General features: G+C 38.5%; 1 protein-coding gene across 1 annotated transcript; it reads right to left on the reverse strand.

The window, feature by feature from the left end:
* Positions 1 to 2,125: 2,125 nt before the first annotated feature.
* On the reverse strand, positions 2,126 to 12,317 carry LOC139151539 (hydroxyacylglutathione hydrolase, mitochondrial-like). The gene is made up of 9 exons (XM_070724430.1): positions 12,161 to 12,317; positions 9,883 to 10,082; positions 9,162 to 9,226; positions 8,407 to 8,524; positions 7,374 to 7,479; positions 5,315 to 5,418; positions 4,301 to 4,402; positions 3,749 to 3,828; positions 2,126 to 2,792 (listed from the first exon to the last, which is right to left on the reverse strand). Exons 1-9 carry the CDS (start codon positions 12,225 to 12,227, stop codon positions 2,696 to 2,698), a joined length of 939 nt encoding a protein of 312 aa, XP_070580531.1. The 5' UTR covers positions 12,228 to 12,317; the 3' UTR covers positions 2,126 to 2,695.

Genomic DNA, 12,317 nt, shown 5'->3' on the forward strand with positions numbered 1-12,317 from the left:
TCTGTATGTATGTCTGTCTGTCTGTATGTATGTGTGTATGTGTGTATGTATGTATGTATGTATGTCCATACTGGTATATTGAAGCACTGGGGATGTGAAGTGAAAAGAGCTGATGCACATAATTTATCCATTATTATTTATCCATTTCCAATTCTGACAATAGTTTGTTTAGATTCTATTCAATAGTACTTTTTCAGTTTTTTGGCAAAATTTTGTTTAATAGCTGCGAATGTTTAATAAACCGATCTCAAAATATCCTTAGTTTTCCAAGATTTTTATTTGCATAAGACCCATGGAGACTGAAAAGTGTATAACGCTGCCATGAGTGTCAAAAGTTGCAGGTAAATTCAAAGGTTTTTAACGTCATTTTAGATTTCCCGCCATTTTCAAAAACTTATCATATGACAGAGAAAATAAAGATCACAACAACAAAATGTTGGCCATCGCATGTTGTGCATTCAAGTAAATGACATCATCCTTGTTTCTGGTATGATCATGATGTGTTTTTGTATTTTCCAATGGGGGCGCCATTTTATCGGTGCGGTACCCGTTTATTATTAAACCTGTTAAAACGTGTAGGCATGGCACAAATCAGTGAGCAGTAATACTTCAGTACACGTCCTTTAGTTAGCACATTCACACGAACCAACTTTGGTTTGAAAATAAAATTATGAAAATAATGCGTAAAATTAGAAGCTATTGGGGCTTTAATAGTTAGTACTTGAATAACAATTATTTGAAAACTAACAGGCAAACAACACAGAAATGATACAGATTTGGACACATTTCTTTTTCACAGACATGACACCATAACATTGAATGGATAGTTGGCAATGTTGTTTATCTAATAGCAGATTTGTGAAATATACAGTGACATCAGTGCAGGCGACTCTGAATCACTGCCTTAACAGATGCCGCTCTTATAATTTTTGACATACTGTATACCTCACTGTTCATCCAAACAAACCATCGCTCATGAGTCATTTCCACCTGCCCAGCCAAAATTCACCGGCCCCTGGCAGGCAGGCAGTCATGTTTTTCATGATCTACTAATGAGCCAAATCCTGTTCTCACAAACTGTCGACGAGAAAATCCAGTACTGCGAGATGTTATTTGACAGTAATATAATGCACAATCCACATGATTTTAGTTTGAGCATGATTCTTAGGCTCTTTCAATACTCGGAAAAATGGAAACAACCTGTGACTTCCCTCAAGTCTTGTATGTATTAAGGTAGAATATGCCTTCCTGACAGATATTCAAACTCAAACTTTGACAGTCAATTTCTGGTCTACCACTCGTGGAGGCTCATTTTAAAGCTCTTGGAGTAAGAAACATTTTCACGGTCTTGCTTCTTTCGAAAAGAGTTACAGTTAGTGGGGCTTTAAAATTGCTGGGCCATCCACTTGAAGTTCATGGTTGATGGCATGCACAGGCTGTGCATCAAGCCCGGGGGGGGGGGGGGGGGGGGGGGGGGAGGGGGAGGGGGGGGGGGGGGGGGGGTTGGTAACTCCCATAGATGGCTATACGGGGAGGGTCCGCGCGAAAGGGGTCGTTTTTTTGCACTGTTTGGTATCAGAAAGGGTATACTTTTCACGGGATGTTGGTATGAGAAAGGGTCCGGTTTTAAACACAAACTGACATTTGTTAAAAAATCATGCTGTCAACAATGGAAACCTATGTATCTACATCCCAGATCTACCATCAATATTTCTGATCTGTCGGTTTGACTGTTGGTACCCCTGGTATGCAAGGCGAGTGAGTCGTATCTGTATATGTATGGTATTGTATGGTATCAGATAGCTGTGGAAACGCAGATATCTGTTGGCGGGGTAGCTTGAGTTGCTATGCAGGTCAAAGGTCAACCCCGCCAAAAGATAGCTGCGTTTCGACAACTAGGTATCAGAAAGGGTAGTTTTTTTTGCTCAAAAAGTATCCACAACAGTTTGGGTTTCCTGTTTGTGCAGAGCCCCCCCCCCCCCCCCCCCCCCCCCCAATACTATTAGCCATGGAGTTACCCCCCCCCCCCCTCCCGGGGCATCAAGGCAGGTAGTGCAATCTTAATTACTGAAGAATATTTGTATTAGTTACCGATATGATGTCAAATACTATCAGAGACATTTTTTACATTACAGCATCAATTATCTTGTGATTTTATTTCAAAGTTTCCTCCATGTCAGCAAAGCAGATGACAGTTTATATCCAACCTGACAGCCAAACTAACACTTTTTTGTTCAATCTTCTCTGATGGGCATTTATTTTACATCAAACCATAGTTCATCAACATTCAGATAGATGACTTGTAATTGTATGTATGCATGAAATAAAAAATTTACATATTCAACAATCCAAATACATGTATTTGTTTCTACTTCCATTGCCATACATACAAGTCTATCCAATAGGCTCAATAGAGCTATGTATTTTGTCCAGGTTTTCCAATTTTGAAGTTTACACTAATTTCTGTCAACTCTAGACTTTTAAATTCACAATTTACCAAGGACCACAATTTCGGCGAAATGCTCAGCATTTCATCATAACATAATAATACACAGCACAGTAAAAAATAAGATCAGTCAAACTTGATTGTTTTTCACATTATAACATATACTTCATCAATATTCTGATGGATGACTTATTTGTAATTATGTATATGAAATATAAAATTTACAAATTCCACAAGATTTCCGGGATTCTAAACCTTTGACTTGAAGTTGTCTTTTTCTCTTCTGAGCTCTCCCATTGTTGCTACTGCATCCTGCTGACTGACATGCTTCTGAACAGATGCTTGTCTGTGAAATAATTTTGGATATTCATGATTAAAAGAGAAAATCGGGGTGTTCGATGCACATCGTAAATTCATGTTGTGAATCAATATATTGAATGCAAATATTGTTCTATTTCTGTGGAATGTTTATCATAATTTTTAACATACTTCCTTAATTTTCCTCCCTTGGAACAAATCAAACTTTGACTAAACGTACACATGTAGTTTACTTTCCCCGGGTGAATATATTACTTTATGTATTGAAAAAAGCCAAGTCATTGAACTTACGATAAAGAACAAAATGAATTATCCATTATAAAAGGTCAAGTGATCAACAGAGCTCACAACATTGTTTCCGGAATGAATGTCTACATGAATTGCAATTATTTGTTGCAAAGTCCCATCACAGGCAAGACCTTACCATTCTTTAACTCAGCAGTATTATTTGAACTCTACAATTCTGAACACTTACAGAAATCGTTCTCTTTGTAGTTCCACATTATGGACTTAGGCATTTATTAAGGGGGAAAATGACTGCCAGTTTTCAGTAACTTCAACATTTGCGAAGAATGACATCATAAATGATATCAGAAGGGCGCCCTCACACAAGACACCATAAAAGGTATCAAAGGGCACCCTAACACTCATATCACCTAACACGTGCAAATTGCAAGGAAATCTCACATACTCTATAAACTCTTGGCATCATAAACATTATTATCATGACAACTGCTTTGCATATACTGATTATTTTTGAAGTTTTGAACTCGGTCAGTCCTTGTAAACCTTGATTTAAAACAAAATTTCAAGTTGCCAAATTTGTAATAGCAACACATCATTTGGATGTAATTCACTACTGTCATCCGAAGACTGGCTTGCTTCACTTGCCTGGAATCTGACTCTGACATTGAATACAGTCTCATAAGATCTCACTGAGAGTGAAAACTTCATCGATTGACAGGTCACAAAGCCTATACTTACTTGACTCGCATAAACGGATTGTAGGTCAATTCATCACCAATGGTTGATGGGATTGTTGGCTCATTCACAGATCTCTTTCCCTGCATTAATGTACATCAGGCACGAAAAGTAGTATTAATTGAAATTTATGGTGAATGTCAAGGTCATTCCATATTGCACACATGATTAAATAGGAAAGGGCCCTAGAGTGAAAATTAATGTGTGTTGTCCTTAGTATTCTATAAGGCAATACAGGTGACATACCAGTACCTTGCTTTCTCCAAAATGTAAAAAAATGCTATGTATTGAAACTTTATTTTCACACAAAAATACAGGAATGAACATGTTTTTTCCTGATATATATACCACATAATTGATGATTCCCTTTTATTCAGAAGTTAGTGCAATAAAGTACAGAGATTTAATGAAAGCAAAGAAAAAAGGAAAAGACAAACCAAAATATGAGATAAAATGCCCCTCCTTGAAAAAAAGTCACAGAATGTATAGACATATTATTTCCAATAAATGTTTTCATGATAATTAAGGTACATGTAGAATGCACATTGATCATACCTTGGCCCAGGCCATCTTTTCTTGAATAGCAGCATTTGAAGGCTCCACATGTTGAGCATACTTGAGATTATTCACCGTGTACTCATGGCCACAGTATACTTTCTGGTGAACGATGTTGAAGATTAAATAGCAACGCCCTGCTTAACTTTAAATGTACATAGGTGTGAAACAGTTTGTTACAAAATTCAGTGTAAAAATGAGTCCAGTTCCTTCAGAGACCCTGCCAAATTATAAGTTATGACCACCATTTTATGAGCGGTTTTCACAAATTTTCAAATCTCTATGCAAAAGAGTGCTGATCTTATAGCCGGACAGAAAAAAAGAGAAAAAAAATCTCCCCCCCCCCCCCCCCCCCCCCCCCCCCCCCCCCCCCCCCCCCCCCCCCCCGGATATGTACTGAATTTATTTAAAGGCCCAATAACTGTATCTTTCAGCATTATTTTTGTGATTTTCCTTCCAAACTAAAACATGTTCGTGGGAATGAACTCATTGAGGGGTGTTTATACAAGTATAATAAACTCTCCACTGTGACAGCAATTTTGAGCAAGATAAATAATAAACGTTTGCCCAAACGTAAAATGGCGCCCTCAAGCAAAAACACTGTACGTCATGCCTATATGCATCGGAATCTTGACAGAAACAACAGAGTAGTCCAATATAATGCATAGTGCTGAATGTTTTCCACTGGGACATCATATGCTTTGTTTTCTTTGTGATGATTTTAAAAATGGTGGGAAATCCTAAATATTAAAATTTAAATTGTCAAACTTTTCAGTAGCAAAAGAATATATCCTTTAAATTTGTAGAATTTAAAGAAAACCAGAGAAAATAGAAAGCCTTTTTCAGGTCAACGAATTTCAAGAGTTTCAGCTACAGGGGCTTTAATACAAATCTACCACAGTATGTTACTGTGGCATATGGTGTCCCTCAATTGGATTTTACTAATTGCACTATGAGTTGGTGATTATGATTGAAATATTTACTTTGAACTACTAAAATAGTTTGTAAACTTACTGTATTTTGAGGCAAACTACTCAACACTTCGATCAAAGCCCTGTACATCTGCTGTGGTGTTCCTTCAAAGAATTTCCCACATCCAGCGACAAACAACGTATCACCTAAGTTGTGAAACAAATTGAGGAAAATGAAGTGAACAAAAACATAAAATGTAAAGAAAAAACACTTCATTTTGAAAACTGCGAGGCAGTTTCAGCATCAGTCTCAGTATACTGCATATGAATGTGATCAAATTGACATCTTAATTTTGAAATGTCCTTCACTGCAATTTTAAATTTTTTGAAATTAGGAAACCAGGGATGAGCAAATCCAGTGGTCTGAAGTCTGGGACCATTCCTTAGCTGGGCCATAAATATTTTTTACCTGGTCTGACAGAATACTGCCTCAAGGAAATGCACTGGTTGAAAACTTTCAAAACCAAATTCAGTGTACGCAGTCTAAATTTGTGTGAAGTGAAGATGTCATTCTCAGGTCATTTACCGAAATATCAGGTGACTCCTGCAGACCCTGATGTCATTTGCTCAATCTGTCACATAGTGGGTACCTCATAGTGAAATAATTGCCTAGTAATTGCTGATCAACATTTGCAATAACGTCATACTGCAGTGGTTGTCTGCTGTGTTGTGTCAATATTATTGTGTACACTGGAGCCAGCGGGTTATTCAAACCACGGCCAATCTTTTGAGATACATGTTGCCGGAAAACTATATTGACAAAAGTCAAGTGTATTAAAAGGTGGAATAGACAGGTACTTCTTCATCTATCAGCAAACTTGGAGGTGATACTGATATCATAATGATGACAAGGCAAGTTTAAGCACAAGTGCTTTATACAAGCTCCCAGACTGGGATGGACTTGGCCGTCAACAGTGCCAAGGTTTGCTGTGACTAAAATACTGGCAACTCTACCAAATGTAAACTGTTGAATGAGGCATGTTGCAGTGAGGATCTCTCGAAAAACCAGAAACATACACTGTAACAGAGGAAATCTCAAGAACACTGGAAAGTTACATGGCTCTGGCTTGAACTGATGCTGAAACTTAGACAATGTTTTCTTATTCTCGACAATGTCTTCAAAAGGTCTAAACTACATGTATATAGAGGTACTCAAGATTTCAAAGTTGATCCTCTGAAGACTGACAAAAAACCCAAAAGAGCATGTGAGGCTCGAAAAATCTATTTCAATTATGGAATACCAAATCAGGATGCAGGGCCACTGGATTTTATTTTTTTACACATTTGCTCACCCCTGAGTACACAAATTTATATGTACTGAAGACAGATGTAAAACAGACAAAACAGAACAGCAGCCGGTATAACACAACTGATCAAAAATCTTGTTAGTAATCAGTCAATGTATAGTCATGTGATATCTAGCATTTTGGCACTGATACATGCAAAGAGCAAGACACCAGTTAACGACTGTTACCTGACTGGACACCACTCTGGACAACTGTTACCTTGGTAGAGTTTGAAAGCACGATCTATACATGTGTATATTCTGAAAACATACATGTACATCAAGATGGCTGCAACTTAAAGGCCCTCATGTTGTTACCCCCATGGCTGGTCAAATGTGTATAATGCTTTTAAACTTTCTGTGCATACATCTTCCTTTTTGCATATGTGAGTACAAACTGCAAGTGGCAACTTGGTACATGGCAAGGAACTAAAGTCATGCATTCATGTCCAGGTGTCATAAGTATCTTCCATAGGATAAAAAGAAATTGGTGGTGCCTGGAATGATTAAATGATGTTCACTTTCTCACCCATGGCCACGACTGTGACAGAATATAAAAATGTCTGTGCCTATGTAAAGACACTGCTTGTATAAGAACGTGATAATTATACATACATGTATCACAATCACAAGTAAAGGGTGCTTCATGTAAACTGTCATTCACTCATCAGATATCACTGATTTTCCTTTCTAAACCCTTTAACCAGCATGGTTCAGCTCAAACCCATTGTTATCAATGGTAACTGTGGACCTGCTCTCACAAGCAATTTTTCTTTGGATAGCATTGGAGGAAAATAAGGTGGTGTGGTATGTGTACCTGTGAAAACCAGCGGGTCTTGGTCTGGGTCACCGGTGACAAAGTAACAGATGTGTCCTGATGTGTGACAGGGAGTTGACAGACTCTTCACATTCAGGCTACCAACCTAGTCAACAAAAACAAGTTTACTTTACTGTAAAAAAAAACAAGGTAATGTATATCAGTTTGTTTTGACAGCTGTCTCATGGTGACCAGGGTACCTAGTCTCATTTTGGTTGACGGCATAGGAGTAAGTAAGTAAGAGTATATAAACATTCAAATTTTGGACATAGAGCAAGTATCTTGAGGAGATTTGAAAGGGGTGTTAGAATACTCTAGTTCATACATACTAGCTGCAACAAAATGCCTACACGTCAACATGAACAGTACCGGTATAATGGCACATAATATTAAAATATAGTAGCAGATACACATTGAACTGTTTCTTTCAGTTACTCCATTGAAAATATGAGCTGACTTGTAGGGCATGACTTTGTATTTTATACATCTTTTACAAAATTACTTATCCTTACCCTTATATTTTTATGTGTAGTCACTGATTAAATTCAAATTAACTGCAGAGAAAAACTATTCAAAACTATTGCACAATACTGCACAATACTCAAAATGGCAGTACAAATTTTTACAGTAGTTGTCTTGATAATTCAAGCTTATTATTAAACCTTTGAGTCTCGAAGTCAATTTTGGTTGCTTTTATAAAATATACCACAGTCAATTTTTTTCTGATTTTTTGCCAAAATTTTGATAAAAACTGTAGCTGATGAAATGTGATATCCATTTGGTCCAAAATTATGAAAAAACTTACAGAAAAGTTTATAAAAATTGGTGAAATATTCACTAAAATTTTGGTGGGAATACTTAAAGCTGACAAAGGGTTGAGGTCTCATTCTGAACAGCTCTACCAAACAAAAGCATCCCCTGAGAAAATGTTGGCAGTTTTTTTCCCCTAAGGACACTTTCATTTTAAGAAGTATGTTTTCTTGAAAATAGACAGACAGATGTTTGATTGTAATTCTTTAACAGGCGTCCTGACCTTGAACTCGTCTCCATGTTTGACCTTGTTGTTCATTGCTCCAATCCTGTCGTCTCCTCCATAAACCTTCAAATCCTTCACCATGGCAACAAGCTTGTCATTTCCACCTGCATGATCCCTGAGATCAAAGATACGTGAACAACGTATCAGAATCTATAGCAGAATTTGTCATCAGTCAACAGGCCTACCTAAAAGTGCATTTTACATCAACTCCTTTTTTTCAACTGCTCAATAAATGTTGCTGTTTTGCAAGCTTTCTTCTGAAAGTTACTAATCATATACGTTTTGCAGTGTGATGCGTCTTCCCTGCAAAATAATCTTCAATTTAGCAGACACAAAAATTTGTTGAATATATTGCGGAACTGTAAATGCATTTACAGGGATGGGTTTAATCAAATCTACCACCAAGAAATGAAGGGTGGGATATTTATGAAATTATGCGTACTGATTATAAACAAAACTAGAACAAGTGATGAAACTGGATACAGACTCAAGTATTTTGTAACTGCATTTTGTTTCAAATACCAACTGAAATGACAAGTAGGAGTACCAGTCCTGTAGTTATGGCAACAAGGATTTATTACCACCACACCAATCGTATCAATGTTATCATTTCTGAGAGTAAATTTTCACTTAGATTTACTGTATGTCAAGTTACAATTCAAGAACTGTAACATTGGCAGACAAGCCTTTGCAAAATGCAAGCAAAAAAAAATTCACTAAAATTTTGATCCCTCATGAACACCGTTACATACCAATGGTGATGAGTCGTTAACACGGTTGTCAAGGTAACGTCTTCTTCCTTCACTGCATTAACAACCTTAAAATGTCAGAAACATGACAATCTTTAGGACTGTATCAGGGACAATATCATATATGCAGGAACGGAAAAGATAAAGATGACGAATTCACACTATTTTGAGATCATAGATCAGTATTTCAATGGCATATGGCCAATTTTCTACATCTACTACCTATCTAGGTTTGTATCCAGTGTATTGAGAGCTGTTGCCCCAGTGAAATGACCTGATGACCTCTTTTGTGATAAAATGGCTAAAATGCTCTGATTAAATTTGAAATAATTATCAAACATCAGCATTCTGAACTTCATACTTTGGCAGGAAGCTATTCCATTTGGCATAAACATGAGCAAAGTTGTTTTAAATTGAGTTCCCTGTATTGTAAACATCATTGCCTAGTAGTTTGTAAAATCAGCAATGTTCAAGAAAAGTGGGCATTCTTTATATTTTTCCAAAGTTTCATTTCTGACTGAAGTTGTCCTGTAAACATCTACATTTTACAGTAATCAACACATTACAAGATTTAAACTTCTAATTATTTTTTTATTGTAGCACTGCAGAAGCAGAGCTCTTCTCAATAAAGACTTGAAAGTACCAAGTACTGCAGTATAGAGGGGGCTATACAAGTCCCCATAATTGATTTCATTGTGACCTCTCACCTATTGCGACCTCTCACCTTTTCAGGTTCTACAGGATCAACAATGGCAGCATTTTTTGTCTTTTCATCAATCAGCAAATACATATAGTTGTCTTCAAGAGCTGGAAGCAGGCGCACTTTCATGTCGACTTGTGGGAAAGTGGCTGGTTTCGAATGGAATTTAGCAGTAAAACCGACAAAAAGTACAGGTCTTGCTGCGAACTTTGGATCAGAAGTAACTGGAACAAAACAAGTGTTTTTGACAAAAATTACAAATTGGTGACTGTTGGGTTCTATAAAGCAATTCCACATGCATGGCCAGCCAACTGTAACTCTGATGATTTTGTCACTTTGTTTTACATGTCAATTGTATTCTTTTCCTACTCCCTGATGATAAGACTCATGCTATTTATCTTGCCAACATACCTGTAGCATCCTACACAATGCACTGTCATTGTTTACATTTGAATTCTAATCCAGAATTGTCAACACACCTGTAGGGGCTATATACACACATGGAGAATGCACTGTCATTGTTGTTTACATTTGAATTCTTGTCCAGAATAACTCACAAACAATGACAAAGCAGTTTACACCTTTACATGTTTATCGATAAGCTGATGCTGTGAGCCTAAACTTACTGTTTTGGGTGTAGAACAAGAAGCCACACTTGACATACAAAACAAAAATTATGGAAAAACTCATCAAAAATTAAGTTATGAATGGAATATATGGTTTCCTTTCTGAACTTAACCTTTGACCTATATCCATTGGCAAAGTTTACTGTGTTACTGTTTCTAAGATGTTGTTGTTTTAACAAATTTTTGGGGTGGAATGACACAGCTAAGCTACTCACTGTTATACAGTTTAGGGATGTACACATGCCATGGAGATTTTTACTTCCATGTCATGCTAACTACAATTCGCTGACCCTGGCAAAAGGAATTGGGGTATTAATTTATGAAAAGAAGCCCATAGAGAAATGTAGTGTGTGTATGGGCATCTGTGCCATCGCCATTGTATGAGTTCAACCATAGATGTAAAAAATTTTACATCCACGGTTCAACCTACAACACACTAATTATTATGGATGCAAGAAAATCTTATACCTCTACACTATCATTATCAAGACTTCTCAAAAGTGGACATCAGCTGGCGCATGTCTAGTTTCGCATGCCAGTCCTCAAACCTGCATTTGTGCAAGATTTATGCTGTGAGAGTCGAAGCCGCAGGCTCAGGGCAACTGCAACTTGTCATAGCCTGCAGTCGCTGGTAGTTTGTGACTTGGCTGCTCATTGACACCGTTAGCACAGAGGCAGGTTCAAGGTCTGGCATGCAAGACTAGAACAATTGCCATGCCGACTGCTGCCTCTTGGGCGTTGCTGCAGTTCTGTAGCTCAAAACCTTGAGATGCGATTTTCTGTGGAGAGAGATGGGCCGGGAAAGTTGTGGGCTGTGGCACTGCATCAACTCAGTGTGCAGGTCTCTGCGTGGAGGGAAGAAAATTACCAGCTACATGCATGGTGTGTGTGTGTATGTTGTTCTCGAAAGTTTGAGCATACAGGTAATGGTCAGAAGCATGCCCAAAGACAAATTTAATGTCACGCACGCACAGCCAGCATTCAGTTTGTCAATACCGAGTGTGATGCGCTGCACTGCACTGAGGAACGTCGGAGTCATAAATGTCGTTTCTACCTCCGTACGTGCTTGATCTTCGACAAATATGATCGACTCTAGGCTACAAGCATTAAATCATAGACAGAGGATGCTCAGTTGCTTGTGGTTAGGTACATGGTTGATGGTCCTTGTAGATATTTTTTGCGTCACAGAGGCCGTATGCCGCCTTGTAGCTGACCACACACGATCGACAGCACGTACGTGTGGCAAGCTGCAGCTAGCAATGTAGCTCGATCGCGGTTTTGCCTGGGTCCCGGGGCCTGGGTATTTGGGTCAGACGGCAAAATCGGCCCAAATACCCAGGCAAAACCTCGAGCTATTGTACTGCAGCTACTCCACCCTAGATTATGTATTACATGCAGCTTAGTATAACCAACCGAGTCTTGCAATCCACGAATCAAACGTTTCACGGCTAAACCGACAGCCACACATCTGATGCCACGGTAATACCCAGGCTCGATCCAGCGAGCAGCGTAGGGATTTGGCAAGCTTGAATGCCAATAATGCGGAGCCAAAGGGGACCGTGCGTGGTCACCCATTCACCAGCATGTGTCCACAAAACCTTTCACATTTGGAAATGGCAGACACGCGTACGCCCTTATCATTTTGCAGAGTCTTACAAGACTGGATCCGGACTTACCTGCCCTTGAAACGACGGACAAAAACTTCGATCTACAGCAAACACGAGAAATCTTTGATCCCCACATGAGGTGCTGACCCGGAAGTCGGGGGTGTCATTCCCTATATGATGCTGTCCCTCTGTCCACACGGCCCGGGGGCCTTCGCCGTGTTTCGAA

The sequence above is a fragment of the Ptychodera flava genome, chromosome 15 (genome assembly GCF_041260155.1).
Source record: "Ptychodera flava strain L36383 chromosome 15, AS_Pfla_20210202, whole genome shotgun sequence".
NCBI classification, from domain to species: domain Eukaryota; kingdom Metazoa; phylum Hemichordata; class Enteropneusta; family Ptychoderidae; genus Ptychodera; species Ptychodera flava.